The 17,433-nt window shown below is 36.1% G+C and overlaps 1 protein-coding gene across 1 annotated transcript; it reads right to left on the reverse strand.

Annotated features, from left to right (window-relative positions):
- Positions 1–2,516: 2,516 nt before the first annotated feature.
- LOC111034154 (zinc finger MYM-type protein 1-like) lies at positions 2,517–7,154 on the reverse strand. The gene is made up of 6 exons (XM_022315229.1): positions 7,124–7,154; positions 3,961–4,117; positions 3,737–3,841; positions 3,525–3,601; positions 3,219–3,440; positions 2,517–3,064 (listed from the first exon to the last, which is right to left on the reverse strand). Exons 1-6 carry the CDS (start codon positions 7,152–7,154, stop codon positions 2,517–2,519), a joined length of 1,140 nt encoding a protein of 379 aa, XP_022170921.1.
- Between the last annotated feature and the right edge of the window lie 10,279 nt (positions 7,155–17,433).

Genomic DNA, 17,433 nt, shown 5'->3' on the forward strand with positions numbered 1-17,433 from the left:
CGGGCATTGTATACATTGCCCGAATTTTCCACTTTGCCCGTAACATATACATTCAGTGTCATAGTGTATTTTATAGTGTGGCTTATTCTATTTCGAAATTTAAAATTCTAAACCTAATAAATGAAAAGCAAATGATAGTTTAATGGACAGTATGATATTTTTTAATTTGAGAGTTGAACAAGTTGAGATAAGATTTATTATGAGTTCCGAGCATTTGATTTTGAGGCTTGAGCTGTCATAAATCTTGGAATATGATGGGATTCTTCAAGGTAATCTTAGATATGTAATCTCTGATAGTGGATATAATATTCGATACTGTCCACAATTACTGTTGTACGTGTACATATATTGTTATGAATTTTCATAAGCGTAGTAATTATTTATTTATACGTCGAAACGAAGAATATTTCTTGAATGAAAAATGGGAGAACATAAAATAAACGATGAAAAATGTCGCACATGCTTTGCTAACAAAAAATTAAAAGAAAGAACGTCGAAAAACTTGATCGACAAATTATCAATTGATGATAGATGACAAATACTTAAAAAATTATCAATATGGATTTAGAAGACAAAAAGATACATGACAATAAATTCTGGGTTTGCAAGTGTTCATCGAAAAACTGATTGATATGAATAAAGTGATGTACTTGAAATTCATAGATCAGAAAAAAGCTTTCGTCAAAGTTAATTGGAACCTAATTTCAACCTAACCTAACCTTCGCACGCACCTAAGAATTATTTACAGCCATTTTAAAATCAGGTCGATTGAATTATAAAATGAGGAATTACGGGTAATGAAAATAAAAGTCCGGCAAGGTTGTACGATATCACCCTCACTTATTAATTGCTACATTGCAAAAGTTAAATTTAGTGAAACAAAGCTAATTAGACTAAATATTGGAATTTAAATAGTCATAAAAACTATCTTAACTATACCGTTCACGGATGATATTATGGCGATGGCAAAGATTAATGGTGACATACAGATTGCAGTTAATGAAATGAATGAAATGCTCAGTAGATCAGAAATAAAATATAAAATAGCAAATACGAAGATTCTAGCCTGCATTAGAAACCAACCAATAAAAGCTGTATACATACATTGTAAAAAGCTAGAGCAAGTAGAATAATTTAAATAATTGAAGAATTATTTAGAAATCATCGTATACTGTGCTCGATGCACCGACCTAACGAAATTCCTGGCTGCACTTATGATTAGAGTGTATGATTGAAAGGAATATACCTGCAGGACGTTCTCGAAAATCCTATATCGAACGAATTAAATGTGGTTCAACCGTCAATACTTCTGAGGAGCTTGGAGAAAAGGTGAGAAGTCGGTCTAATTTGGGGACTGTAGTCATAAAAGAACCTTTAAGTTGAAAAAAAGACAATAATTAGAAAGATTTTTTCTAGAATTCTTACTTTAATCATAATTTACGTATTTATGAATTTAATATGTTATAATTTATTAAAAATATTATTTACATGTAGGTAGTTATAAAATTAATTAAACATTATCGTTTACAGAATCGCTAATAGAAACATTACAATCAAGTACGTACTATTTATTTACTTTTGATATAATATAATATAAGTGAGGAAATATCTGTAACTGTTGCGCTGCGACCGTTCCTACAAGGGCGGCGGTTGTCGGCCGCGACTTGCGGGGTGTTGGTAGGCAGTGGCGTATTTTGGGTTTTTTTTTGGGGAGTGTTCTGACTCCTGATCTCCACAGTTATATAATGTCAAATATTAACATAGTTTCATCACTAATTCATACCTGATTATAATACACCTTAATACCTTATATAAGTGGACATTTTTTGTAAAAAAATTATAGGATTGCTACTTACATTTTTAATTATAATACAATTATGACAGGAATAAAGTTAAACAATTTTACTGAATAAAATAAAACCAATCTAACACTTAAATTTACTGAGTATTTTTTCGTATGAGTTTAATTAATTATTTAGTTTAATTTATTTTGTATACTTATATAATATAATAGATATATTAAAAGAAAAAAAAACACTAAAATTTCAATACTTTAACCTCACAGTATTAAAGGTAGACGTCTTTTTTTACAGCAAATTCGTCCAATACTTGCTTACTTTCAATGCGATCCTTCCGATTGATTGATAACATGGCTAATCCATTTAGCCTTTTCTAAATAAAACAATTATTTATTTATTTCATTTTATAATTATGATTTAGACTTAGTCGAAAAAAAAATAAACTTACTTGGCCCATAGTATTACGTAAATAAGTCTTTATCTTTTTAAGTGATGAAAATGATCTTTCGTTCTGTGCAGTTGAAACTGGCAGTGTCTCAAAAATTGTTAACAATTTAAATATATTTGGATATATTTCTGGATTATATATAGACAAAGCTTCCATTGCGTTTCTATAGTTAGAAGTTTCTAAATTTCTCAGTCGTCTTTACCACAAATTATACTCCGATAATAATACTGTCTTGGAGGACGAAGAAAGATCTTCCATGTATGTTTCAGTTAATGACAAAAATTGTTTTCATCCGTATTAAGACTTATGAGTGAATTAAAATGAACTAAAATAGCTTTATGGCTGGCAAATCGAACTTTCAATTGCTCAATAAATGTTTCAATATAAGGTATAAGTATAGCGATTCTATAATATACTTCTATTGAATCAGTTTCAACATTTACACGGTTTGCTTGTCTTTTCGTAGTTCTAGGGATACTTATAGTAACACCAAATTTATTACCAAGAGAAACAGCATTTTCAAAAATGTCTTGGAAAATAGAATCAGCATTTTTTCGAAAATCTTCAAGTTCTTTTATTGTATCCTCCGCTAATTGGATCGCTTCGCCAAGGTCAATATTAACCCGCTGAAGATGTTTCGATAAAGGAAGACCAACACTAAAGCATTTAGCTACTATAAGCATAGAAATAATAAATCCACCTTCTAATATAGCACTACACAGATTACTGGCATGCGAAGAAGTCTCAACATCTTTCCACTCAGATATAAAGTTTAATGATTCTATCACTTGTTCAAATAACTCTTCAAAATCATTCACTGCATGGTAACGTTCAATCCATCGGGTAGCGCAAAGACGTTTTAATGATTTTTTTGAGATTTTTTCATCACTATTTTCAATTTGAGTTTTTAAAACATTTTTTTCTTTTAGGAAAATTGAAAAAATCCTGAGCTTTAGAAATGGTCCACAAACAATTTCTTATTTCCTGTACTTTGCAGGAGTTTGAAACAGCTAAGTTAAGGACATGTGCGGAACAATGCACATAAAGAGCAAGAGGATGAGTCTTACGAATTATTGCTTGAACGCCGTTAAATTCTCCTGACATTGCAGCCGCGCCGTCATAACCTTGTCCTCGCATGTACTTTGTTTCTATACCAAAATTGTGCAAGCTTTCTAATATTAATGATACTAAACCTTTTCCGGTCGTATCAAACGTATGTATAAATTGAATAAACTCTTCTTTTAATATCATATTTTTTTTATCGAGGTATTTTGCACACAATGCTTCTTGTTCGATGTTCGCAATGTCAGCTGTTTCATCGGCGAGTATTGAAAAACATTGAGCAGAGTTCACTCTACTCACAATTTGTTTCAATAAAATTTGGTTACACGATTCGATGATTTCGTTTTGAATCGTCGCACTTGTGTATTTTAAATATCCATTACTTTCTAAAAATAATTTAAGCTACTCATCACCTCGAGCCTTATACCTTAAAATTTCCCGAAAATTCCCTTCATTATTTTCATATTCGTCATCAGTTTGGTCGATCATTAATTTACCGGAATCTCTGTGTCCTCTAATTGCTGTATTCTGCCTGCCACATAAAATGATTGCTTCGATTATCGGAGTTAAAAGTTCGCGATTTTTCATTATTTGATTCTTTCTACTGGAGTCTAGTTTTACTGATATGTCTTCATTAATATTATTTTGTACTTTAAGAAAATGTCCAGAATCGGATAAACAGGTTTTGTGATAATTTGTTTCACTATGGTTTGAAATCCTTCCAGTGCTTTTCTCCAGTTATCGAATTTAGTCACTACAAAAGAATTTGGCTTTTTTGAGTTATATCCAACACCAGACTTAACGAATGCTACACAAAATTTACAAAAAGCGCCGCATTATTTTTCAGAATAACATAGCCATGGATACTTCAGAAGCCACGAATATTGAAACTTTAAATTTACTTGCTTGTTTTTTTTCATATTCATTTTTATTGGAAATTTGTAGTTGATATCTGGCACCCATAGATTATTCATAATATCAGATATTTCATTTTGTGATAATGTACGGTTTATATAAAATCCTATATCACATACATTCATAAAATTAGTAGAATCAGAAACAATAGATTTTGAGACGAGATCTGATATTGGGGTTGAATCATCTGTATTTTTTATTGAAGAAATCATAGAAGAATGTGCTCGCTTTTTGGAGGGGGGTGATGATGGACGTGACGTATCTTCTAATTCAGACGTAATGCATGAGGATATGTCCTGCTTAGAATCGGGTTGACTACGACAGTTCGATATTTTCATAAAATACGAAATAGAAGTTTGTTTCTTTTGTGCCATTTTCACTGTTTTAAAAGTACAATAACACTATTAAATACTCTTTAATTTTTTATTAAATTAATTAAACTATTGTTTTTACATATTAGGTATAGTTCATAGTTTCGTACGAGTCCTTAAAGGCTTAAAAGCTATAAAAATAAATTACAATAATGTTGTACTTACGTAAATATGATGTATTTACGATGTCAACAGTCGGCAGCAGTTCAGCAAAAAATAATATTGTTGTATTGCGAGTGTACAAATGTCAACTGTACACAGCACACTTTATATCGTTGATCTTTTGTTATCGTAGATAATAATAATTGTTGTATTTGAAGAAAGATAATAAGGCGATAGCCAATAATACGGCTAGCTGAAACGATAATACAATTCTAAGAATTACATAGTTCACAATATTCTGTTTTATTTTTGGTTACCAGTTGCGACCGGTCCGACTACAATCGTCGTGCTACACTACAAATTACAATGTTGTGACTATTTTAGTTATTTCGCCACTGCCTGCACGGTTGCACCTAGAGAGCTATATATATATATATATATATATATATACGCAATATATATAATCAATGCTAATATTTATTGACTATTATCTGGTATAAGATGAAAATATAAAATATACATTATTCAATTTTCATTTTTCAAAGCAGTTTTAAAATATTTCGTTATTCGTATTTTGTGATACTTCAGTAATGAATATAACTAAGAAAAAAATTGGGGTGGGGGGGGGGGGTTAACCCCCAGGACACCCCCCCTAAATACGCCACTGTTGGAAGGTATAGGTTACTCATGGTGTGAAATATTAATATACAAAGTACAAATTATAATACAATAAACGGACGCCGGGCGCCAGACATAATATATTAATCGCAACACAGCGTATATAACAATGACAATAATAATAATAATAATAATGTGCGGGCCCGTATTACTCTTAATAATTATAAATCAAAACTTATTCGTCTGAATATATACAATATAAAATATATAATTACAATAATAAATGGGGGGACGAGGTGACCGAGTGGTCTGACTCTTCCGCTGCGACGCAGCCGGTCGCGGTTCGATCCTCGGCCACCGGGCGGCATTTTTCTCCGGACAAGTCGCGGTGACCGGAGAGCAAGTGCTGCCATCCCCCACCCCCGGGGAATGGCAGAAACCTACGGGTGCCCCATTCGAAATTCTGCCAAAACAAACACACACGTGTTCCCCCTACCGTTCCAAAAACCTACAAACCATCAATACAAAAACCTACAGTACCTACTAATAGCTAATGGCCACAGGTGCCGGGCTCAGGATCAATTCAAAAAAAAAAAAATAATAAATGAGACCAAAAAAAAAGGCATGATCTGTACTGCTGTCTGCTACAGCCACGCTGTAGTCTGGGCTGGTAAGGCGACCGTGGTGGCACGTATGGAATTATAATGCCTATGCCACAATAAATTGATCATAGATACTAAGTGACGGAATGTGACGCTCACGTCAAGCCCCGACTGTCTAGGGACTTGCGACGATTGTCGCGTACACAACGTAAAATGGAAAAAAAGGACAATTACACAAACGACCAGAAATAAGGTCGGTTGACCACGCGGTTGACAAAAGGAAAAAACGTGCGAATGGGCGAGCAAACTGGACACACCAGGTTCGGCCGTTGGCAAAAGACAGCCGCAAGCTGACGAACGAAGGTTGGAGTGGACATCGCCGGCTGTGGGTGCGTAGAGGGGGGATGACCTATCGCGGACACTCCACATCGATCGCGGAGACTTGTAAAGCCTTTGGCGATGTGTACGATTCGGCGGGAAAATCAGCCGCGTTCGAACAGTAACAATAATATTTTATTATTTATTTCGTGTTTTGAAACAGTAAAAATACTTCTAATATGAATATTGTTATTTGTCAAAATTATTGTGATTCTTAACAGAAAATTTTATCTATTTTTTGTTGGTTGTTAAAATAAAAATATCTCTAAAATTTCAAAAAAAGAGCGAAAATGTTTTCGAAACTAGTTTTCAAATAATTAATTTTTATATTTTCATTTTGAAAACTACTATCTGTTATACAATTGGTGTTACTAAACGAAGGTATGATGGTATAATTTGTAGTTTAGAGAGATGAAAGATGGAAATCACTTATCAGTGATACTTGGCTCAAAAAGTAGGAACAATGGACATTTGAATATTTAACTAAACATTTATAAACGTATAACTAACCGGTTCTTAGTGGTACCCAACTTAACCGGACCTAACCATTTCGGGGCGAACCCCGCGTGAAACCACCTCTCAGCACTTGACTGCGGATGCGCTTTGTAATACACCCAATCCCCTACTAACAGACGTGTTCTTCCCAGAGATTCTGAGAGTGTATGTGTATTGGTGGCTTTGGAGCTGGACACCACTGGGTGACCCCTTCCATCCACCGGAGCATCATCCGATTTCACTGGGGAATCATCGATTTCCACCGAAGGGTTCCGATCTGCCCCGAAGAACTCCGGATTAACTTTGTCCGTGTCCCGAAATTCTTCAACTAACCTGAGCTGTCAATCTCCGGGCCAAACATCATTTTGACTGGCGACTGTCCGGTGTTTCGGTTTTCTCTGCTTCTCACGGAGAACAGCAAGTGTAGCAGGTAGACATCCCACAGATGATGAGGCTTATCAACGAGTAAGGTTCATAACCCTTTCTTCAACTCTTGATTTCGCCTTTCTACCGGGTTGGCACGTGGGTGGTATATTGGAATTGTCCATCCTTCCACTCACCACCTCCTGGGTGCATCTCCCATTGCCTGGGACTCGAATTGAGGACCATTATCCGACAGTAATGCCCTCGGGTATTCGAACCGTAGGAACAACTCCTGTTCGAATGTGTCCGCAATCGATTTGATGGTCGCCTTTCCTGAGGGCTAATCTTCTACCCAGCAACTGTAACAATCAGTTACTACCAGAATCGTTTTCTTATCCTTCTGGGTCCGCGGTTACGGACCCATAAGATCGATGCTCAGCACTTCCGACGATTGACGTGGGACTCGGGTGCACATCCAATCTTTTGGTTTGCGATTCATTGGTTACACATGCACTGACGTAGCATGCCAGTACGTAGTTACGCACTGCTTCTTGCATACTGGCCCAAAAAAAACGACTCTTTATGCTTCGGTACCTTTCTTTCCACCCTGGGTAGTTGGCTGCTTCGTGATCGGGAAACCTTTGTAGCAGAATCTGGGCCTTGTCCGCCGGGACGACCGCCCCCTCTTCTCCATGCGCGATGGATAGTGGGTGGCGGTGTAACACCTTGGCCCGGATGACGTACAACGTCTGGAGACGACCGAATCTTGCCTGTCTCCGGAGAGTTTAACAACTATCTCCCGTATGTTCGGGTCGTTCTATTGCCACTCTCGGACGTCTTGAAATGATACGTTTCCGTGGTCCCTCTTTGGCTGGATCGCTCCACACTGGGTGACACCCAAACCGGACACTCCGGACATATCACTGAAGATTACGGACGTTTCTCCGGACACTTCAGGCTGAATCACCGGGTGATCGTGGATATAATTCTCTAACGACTCTTCGTGCACTGTATTCGGTCCCGCCAGACAACGAGATAGCTCGTTGGCTGCTTCATTTTCTACTCGGGGTACGTGCCGCATTTCGAAATCGAAAGCCCCGAGTTGTAGCGCTCATCGCGTTAGTTTGTTGTTGGTACAGCGAGCTTGCTGTAATCATCGGAGTTCCGCTTTATCTGTAAACAACATTAACTTCCCGGACTCCAGGTATGGCCTGAACCTGTCAACTGCCCAAACTATGGCTAGACATTCACGTTTGACTGCCAAGTATCTTTCTAGAGCTAGATTGAGTTTTAGGAGACGATTTTAGTCACTCTCTCCCCCCGTTGGAAGAACACGCATCAACTTCGACTTCGCTTGTGTTGGTCTGTAGAGTGAATGGCTTACCTGGAAGAAAATGACAGAGCCGTGGGGCGGACACCAAAGACTCTTTCAACTTCCAGAACTTCTCTTTTTAAATTTCTGACCAACGCCATTTCCAGTTCTCTATTACCTGAGTTCTACCTACCTCTCCTTAGAAAACCTCCGGATATTAGCGTAGGACTTGCTTGACCCATATACCGTACTCTCCTTCACATAGACCTGCGGTTGATAAGTACACTCCTACAGTGACCTGAGTTACTTTGATTTCTCCAACTTACGGAAACACGTCTTTCTTTCCCCAGGTGGATTATGCAACCGCTGTAGTCCCAAGCGACTTGTTGCTCCACGAGGAAATCATGGCCCAGGAAGAAATCCCCGATGAGATCGTCTAAGACTGTGGCCCTGAAGCTTACCTCCAGATCCACTATTCGGGTCCGAAATTCGGAAAACTCCGTAATTTCTCGGGTTCGACCATCCGCCATTCGGACAATCTCCGGTTCTTCGGAAAAACTCTGGCCAAACTTCTTTGCCACCCATGGTTTGACGTATGTCCTCGCCGCTTGAGAGTACATTAGCGCTACTGCTGCCCAGAGTGCAAACTCTAGTTCTATGGCTGGCAACGGAACATCTCTTGCCTTCGTTTTCTCCTTTGACACCGTTGAAATGGCTGGAGACTCCAACGTTCTGGTCCACAGATCCGAAAAATGTTGTCGCAACTAAAACTTTGAGTCAGTATCTGAGTCTCTCCTCTTGCATTTTCCCTTGGATAAGGAATTAACTACTTGGGAAAATCTTCGGATGAGACCTGACAAATTAACAACTGCTGTGTTAACTTATCTTGTTCCGCATTACTGGAATCGCTGCCCACGACATTTTCCTAGGAAAGATAACTCACCTCGGTAAATTTTTCTTTTTGTCTGGAACATTTACAGCTTTTATTCATTATTCATTTTCCTTGCTTGTTGTCTAGGTGGTCGGATAACCTTTCCACCACCGAACCATTTACTCGGTTCATTGTGACAAACAGTGATCCCTTTACCTGAACGTCGTTTCCACTGGATTTTCTAGGGTGGCTTTGGCGATTTCAACCTTGTTTCTCCGGAGGTTCGACGGTTTTCACTTTACAACTCCTCACTCCGTAGGTTATCTTTGGTTGACCAAAGTTTTTCTCCGGATTATTTCTATTCTTACCGGGATTCACTGGTACAGAACTCTTCTGGCCCGATTTATTTGGACCGTTTCCTGAGTCTTCGGTCCGTTTCTTCGGGTCAGTTCTTGTAATTTGTGGTTCCAGTACCTGAACGTTACTTTCTGCAATAGTTGGACTCCGTTGCTTACCATTCTTCAGACGACTCGTGACTTTTCTGCCGGTTACTTCTTGGCCGGCCAAGACCCAAAGGTTCCGCCGGTCGTTTTGGTGTTTCCCGACTACTACTTTATTTTCGGACATGCAGCTTGCTAGTATTCATAACTACCACATACCCTGCATCGTGCTGTCAAAGACTAGTTGTTTCGGATTCGGCACCTGGGATTTCCCAGCCATCTCAGATTTTCTTTTATCCGACCATTTCAATATTGGTGGTCCGCTGGTGCTCACACCCGCCTTTCCGATATTACAGTCTTGCTACCATCCAGAAAATGTGCAAGCGCACGTAATTCACTGACCGATTTCAGTAGCTGAATTCTAAATTCATCTCGCATGAGTCCAATCACCGTTAGTACTACTGCTGCTTCTGTCAGACCAAGGTTTAACTTTCGATACAACTATTACTTGTGTAGGACGTACTCCCCCAGTGTTTCAGTCTTGGTCTGCTCTATGCTCAATAATTCTGATTCCAGACTCGACTGCAACTCGTTTCTGTTAAACTTTTCTAATAGTTCGTATTTAAACTATTGCAATGGTAAGTCCAACGCTCTTATGTCTCCCCACCATGCTCCTGCTTATGCGGCCAAAACAGGGGCCAAAACAATCACCCATCTGCCACATGGATACCGGTTTCTTCAAGTATTACTTCGGTCTGGAGCAAACACCGCACTGGGTCTTCCTCCCTCTTTCCGGCAAACACTGGTATCAACGTACGGGCCATATTCATCTCATTTTGGGGAATGAGCAGGATGTCCGAGAAATGCACACTTTTAACACCGAAAAAACTACTCCATAACGCTTCTTTATGACTTCTGCCGCACACTCCGGACAGATTACCTAAGACACGCGCTGGACATTTCACCGGTTACTTTAATCTGCTCCGTACGTTAGCCCATCGGCTTTCGAAACTCACCAATTTAGTTTTGTCCCGAAAATTTTGACTTTCGTCCTGGTAAATTGGATTTGCTCTGGATATATCATTGGTGGATAGTTTGGCAAATTCCCATGGCATGAGCAACTTGCTTGCTCCACCCGTTCGGTCGACCTGAGCTTTTCTTAGGCTAACTCTCGTTCCAAGCGTTACACGCTCTCACTGAGAGTAGCGATTGTCAGTTGCTGCTTGTCGACCGTTGATTCCAACCCCTCCAGCCTATCTAACATCTGCTCCATGAACTGATATATGAAACTTTTTTTGGAGTTGACCTCATCCCCTTCAATTGGAACCCTCGATGTTTTCCCTTTCAGTACCTGGACTGACGACTTTCCAGTTACCTCAAACCGTAATGATTCTGGGGCCATATACTCCTCAATAATTAAGAGTTTATCAACCTTAGACTCCCCAGTCTCAATGCCACGCTTCTACAACTCCCGGATAATCTCAAAAATATTTAATTTACTAATGCATTTACTGCCCATTGTAATTATTAAATTATAATTACCATTATTTACGTGATTAAAGTACACTAGATATGAGATTAACGCAGTTCAGGCTGAACTATACTTTCCAATCTATAACCACGTTTAGCTCTGTAGGAATTACACTAAAATTTCCCAAATTTTTCAACATTTTTAACCTTAGATTAGATAAGCCCTTAATATTAAAATTGGAATAAAACTATTAGGAACCGGTATGATCAAGACACCTATTGTAGGTTATTTTAACCTGGTATGTGCTAATTTACTTTAATTTACATAAAATTATCGTTTTTTATAAATTAGCATTTACCTTACTCCTGGGTGAGTGCCTGGTATTCTGTCGATTCACGAGGTCCTGTTTTCTTGTATTCTCTGTCGTCAGGCTCTTTGTTAGTAATAATGCCCCGATTACGAACTCAGCATCATTTTAAAAAGTGAAGTGTAGAGTTGGTACATTCAAGAGGGTCTAAATTGAAAATTCCCTGTAGTTTTAGAATAAAATGGTTATTTTTACTCAAATCCAACTTTTGAAAAAATTAATTTTATTTTTTGGTGTAACTCGAAAATTAATAACTATTAACACTTGAAACGTTCACTGAATATTTATATTAGCATTTTCTATTGACACGGTACGCGGCAGCAGCCAGTACAAAGTACAGGCACCGCCGCGTCCGGTCTACGACTTTATCAACCACCACCACGGGTGACTACGACGCGACACCGTCGACTCTCGCTCCACGCCGCAAAGGCTAGGTGGGACGGGAAAACAAGTCGCGCTGGACAAGCACCGGCCGGCTGCGACGGGGTCGCTCTCTTACGCCGATCGTCGAACGGGATACACCAGCACCGACGATCGCCGCATCACCATTTTTTTTTACCTCACCATACACGACACCTACGATGCGTGTCCGATCTGTTTTGCTTATACATCTTAAATAAAGTGTTAATTCACGATAACCGTGATCGTCCGTTATTCTTTTTTTGGTTTGTGATTATCCCACAAAGCTCAAGGCCGGCTCACCGTGACCCTCATCATCACCGTAGCCGCGTCACTATATTATATGGTAACATTTTTGAAATATTTTAGCTCTTTTAATATATTTATAGCCTTGAGAAATTTGTATATTTTTAAAAAATGTTATCTCTCTTGAAAATTGAATGCAAAAGTTCTCATAAGTTTTTTAAATGGAAGTCAGAAAATAAAAATATTAAGGCAATTGTAAAATGCTAGATTATAGCCTGGTATTTCTTTTTAAAAGTAAAAACTGGAAGTTATTTTTATGCAATATGATAAAATTAAAGGAACCTTACATGTGTTAAGAGTTAGGAACAACAATATTTATTGTACATCTATTATATCAAATATAATTTAGATACCTAGTTGATGTTATTTTGTTTTAAGTACTTAAATTCAATTTTCAGGAGTATTAAATCCAAAAAAAAGTAAGATATTAAAAATTAAATATCCATATTGGTCTTAAACTAAGTGTTTATAATTTTTAGTTAAATCCTTGATCTTAGCACAATATTATGAATGTTTTATATTTAATAACTTTAATTTCTATTTTATTATAGTGTCAGATGGTACGTTATCAGTTCTGCTTTGTTAAAGATTATGACATTTTTTTTGAGAGTAATGTTAGTAAAAATATGTCTTATATTCAGAAATAAGAAGTTATCCCCGACTAAACAATGTCTTAAGGGGACAAGTTTGGGGAAATATAATATTATGAATTAGGTATTTTTCATTAGATTCTGTCATTCCGAAAATTGTGAGAAATTTATTGGTTCTACAACAATGTATGTCTTATTATTTTTTCTCACTGTCATCAACATTTGGGTTCTTAAAAATGTTTCGATTTTCGAGGGTTAGGACTTAGGTTATAATAGGCTATGTCTTCAGCATCTTTTCTCATAGGAAAGTGAATCTAGTTGGTACATTTCATAGATCAAAGGTTAAAATTCATAGTAGTTTTGAAACCGGGAAGAAAAAATAAAGGAAAAAATAAAATATTACACGAAACCAATTTTCGACCAAATCGATTTTACATTTTTAGTGGAATCAAAAACTAATTTCTGTGAACACTTAACATTTTCATAAAATATTAATGTGACCATTTTCCATATATTATGACATTTTGATCCATTTTGAGTTATTTATGTTCATGATAAAATTCGATGTTTTAAAATTTAGTTTTCACTTATTATAGTAGATAAATAATTGTTTGCTTTATAAAAGCCCTAGAAATTTATTTCAACGTTCCAAATAAGGTTTTTCGATACCAGTTCAAAAATATTAAAGACAAAGGTACAATTATGTGTGTGTTATGCATTTAAAGTTAACATTTTTCCAAAATTCGGCTAAATATCGAAAATGAACAAATTATTTTTCAGTTAGAAATTCTTAAAAATTTAATTTCATACTTAATATTATAAAAATGTATAAAATATTCCCCACAATTTTTTTTATCTTTATCAAAAAATAAATTTACCGGAAAATAAATGATATGATAGCCATGAGATAATTTTGATCTTCATTAATTTTTGTTTTTATATTATATTTTTTTCTATAATATATATATGTCACCTAGGCTCATACACCAATTTTTTTTCGTATACAATGGTTTATCATTTATCGTCCATTTCAATGACAAACTTGACTACAAGCCCTTGTCCACAATTTTTTTTTGTTGCTGTAATTACTTGTGAAAAACCTTATACTGTATGTTGAACCATCACGAATTAAACAATTAATTGTATCATCAAGATAAATTTAAATTGTAGTAGATCGTCCTAAAATTCTATGAAATCAAATATTTTGTCGTGGGAAAATATTGAGTCATCCCTTTATTTCTTAAATTGTGAATCATAAGGTACCTATAGTATTAGATATTTATTAAATAGTATGTTATTATTTTATTTCTAGGTGAAAAAAGTATGTTTATATATATTTTTTAATGTGTTTAATCTTGTAATTTATCAATTTATGTTAATTGCGTCTCAAGACTTTTCCGACCATCCTCAAAATTGCACTTACTGAATATCATTATAGGAATGAATTTATCCACTATTCAGTCAGGGCTCTTGTCTATTATTACCTAATCAATTTTTATAACATGTTAACACTGCGGAGTTAGTGCCATAGCTGAGTTCGTAAATTACAAAAATAAACCAACATTTTAAAGTATAATATTTATTAATAATTTAATCGATTTAAAATTAATCTAATAAAATGGGTTACTTTTTGAATTTTGTTGACCGTATTTATTTTAGACTCGTTTTCGTTATGAGAAATGTATTTTACGCGATGATAATTAGTCGAACGCATACCGACAATAATATTGGTTTAGTATGAACATTATACAAGCGCTCTTCGTGAGTAGTAACGCGATAACAATCAGATTTACATATAGATATTATGCTTTGAAAATATACTCGTCAACATGCCACCCTACTTCAAATAGTTAAACATTTGAAAAAAATTATTTCAGTGAATAGAACAAATTAAAGATGCTAATAATCTAAATAATAATAATAAAAATTACAAATTACGGTAAAGTATAAAAAACAATTTTAAATTTAACAAACCAATGAAAAATTATACAAGTGGACATTATAGTTTTTTTGCAGATATATTATAATACAATCTAACCTTTTTTTTTATTTTACTAAGTGCTGACTATTACCCTCAAATGGAAGTGGACATAATTTTCTTACTGATATTTGAACTTCTTTACCTTGACTATTGACAGTTGCCAACACCGTCAGCTCCTGGTTGAACACCAACTAATACGACCCAAAGACTATGACAAGGGAGTAATATTATTATCTTCTTTTATTAGTTCCACCATAAAAAGGTTGAAAGTGGGACCTCTACTGGACAACCATTTTTCTTTAGTTGTTTGAAGTTGGGCTAAATATTTGTCATTCCAACGTTTCCTGAGGCTTTGTGTTATTGTTTAGGGTTTGGGTAGCAAACAGGTTCACTAATCAAACAAATTTACTTGAGTTAACGGTATCGCGTCAGAAGAATCTGTGGAAATAGGATTGAGAAGGCAGGAATTTAGGACGCCTTGTATCAACATACTATGTAGTTTTTCATCAGTTAAATAAAATTCACCCAATGCCTGGTATAAATGTGTTTAAAAAGATTTTATGGAGGCCTCCGATAACCCACCAAAATTAGGAATAAAATGTAAAATAATTCCCTCTGTAGCTGATGCATTATGCATTTCTTCCAAATGAGTAGCTGACTGGAACACATTTTTGAGGTCTAAAAGCCCTTTTATAGGCGCTGACGAAATTAGTAACAGTGTTACTATATTATATATCCAAACACACCGATCGTCTTTAAAGCGTTAAAGAATTCATTGCTGGTCAGATCGCTTACGAGTTGTATGTGGACTGCCTGAGTACTAAAGCACACGAAGAGGCAAATAAACCTTTAGTAACTGCTGCCTTTTTTTCTCAAATTGGTTTTGATAGTAAGAGAAACGACACAATCAACGCCGCATTTTTTAAATGGTCAGCCGGGTTCTACTCGCTCAGCCCTCCATATTATGGGTTTCACTATAGTAGGTTGAAGCCGAAAACATTTATTACTTTTATGATGTGTATGTCTAGTCATCAATTTCCATATCTAGTCGTGCATTTGATAACATAGCCTGTGGATCTGCGTGTAGCAGTTTTTATGCTCATCTCGTAGTATTAAATTTGCGGTAATGCTGTTTTGAAGTATTTATATAGGATTGTGTTAGAACTGGTCTGAATTTAACGCGTTTTGTAATCGACCACCACCAACCCTTATAAGGCCATTTTCTAAGTACAGTCGCAAATATCTTAATTTATTTTTATCTGTCAGCATAATATCATTATTTATTAAATTAGGTGCATCAGTAAAAAAACTATAAATGTTCTGGCGCACTTGGATTTTTAAACCGTTAAAAAACACCTTAACATTAGATTAATTTAACACTTTAATGCCCAATTTAGATAATTTTTTGTATACTACTTGTATACAATTACATCCATGTTTCACATAATTTTTCGATATCTAATACCATATTTAAATTTATATAGTGGTAGTCATAGCATTTAAAATATATCCATAGTCAATAACTCATTTGTATAGTTTTCTATTTGTTCATACTTCATATCCTATTTTATGTTCATTTAAAAACTCTAAAAATGATGTTTTCGATATCTTAATATATTTATCAAGTTTGGACTAGAAATCATGTGTCTTTTTCGAGTATATAAAATTCCATAAATTCTAACAAATTTCCAGTTTATAATAGCAGGATAGTGAGACGACCCATGTACACAGTATTACATTCTGTGATGTGGTCGGGTGTGATGATCCAACATGAGCCACTGTACTATGTGAACTATGCTCTTTTCCTGGGTCCTTTGATGCATTTTCACCCTCTGTCACTGCCGTACTGACCCTTTTCATGTCCAAATGTAAGATCGTGTGGTGTTTTAATCCAAAATTTTTACAAGTTTTATCGTTACTGTATTGATTTGAACTGTGGGCCGTACTCAAACAATTTAAACGCATTTTAGCCCTTTTAGCTAAATTTAATCGTTCACTTGGCTTTGCTGTCATGAAAGTATTGCATTTGTAAATTATGTGATTCTGTGGGCACACTGGACACTGGTTTGATGTGTTAGTCTGACCATCAGTCGCCACATGCGCTGTGGTTCTAACAAACTTGTTTGTCTTACCAGTATTATTTACGTTATTTGGTTTGTGTTGTAACATATTCAACGCTTGTAATAGATTTTCGATGAATTGCTTGAGCTGTGCCCATGTGGATATTCACGAGTAAGAAGCAGACTCAACTTTCCAATATTTTCTCATTTCTGTAGGCAAGCGCGTTGCAACAATACCATCAATAATAGCATCCCACTTATCCACGGGTTGATGTAATACGGATAATGCTCTCAAATTTTTGTTTGTGCCATCGAGCAACGACTTTGGGCCGACGATAGTATCGGTTTGGTGTATGGGTTGAGTTAGCAGCTGTTGAACTTGACTCTGGACAATAAGACGTTCATTGTCACACCTGCTTAGTATTAAATTCCAAGCTTCCAAATAATTGTCGCCAATCGATGCCATTGCCTCAATGATTTGGG

This window comes from Myzus persicae, unplaced genomic scaffold, assembly GCF_001856785.1.
Source record: "Myzus persicae strain clone G006 unplaced genomic scaffold, MPER_G0061.0, whole genome shotgun sequence".
NCBI lineage: Eukaryota > Metazoa > Arthropoda > Insecta > Hemiptera > Aphididae > Myzus > Myzus persicae.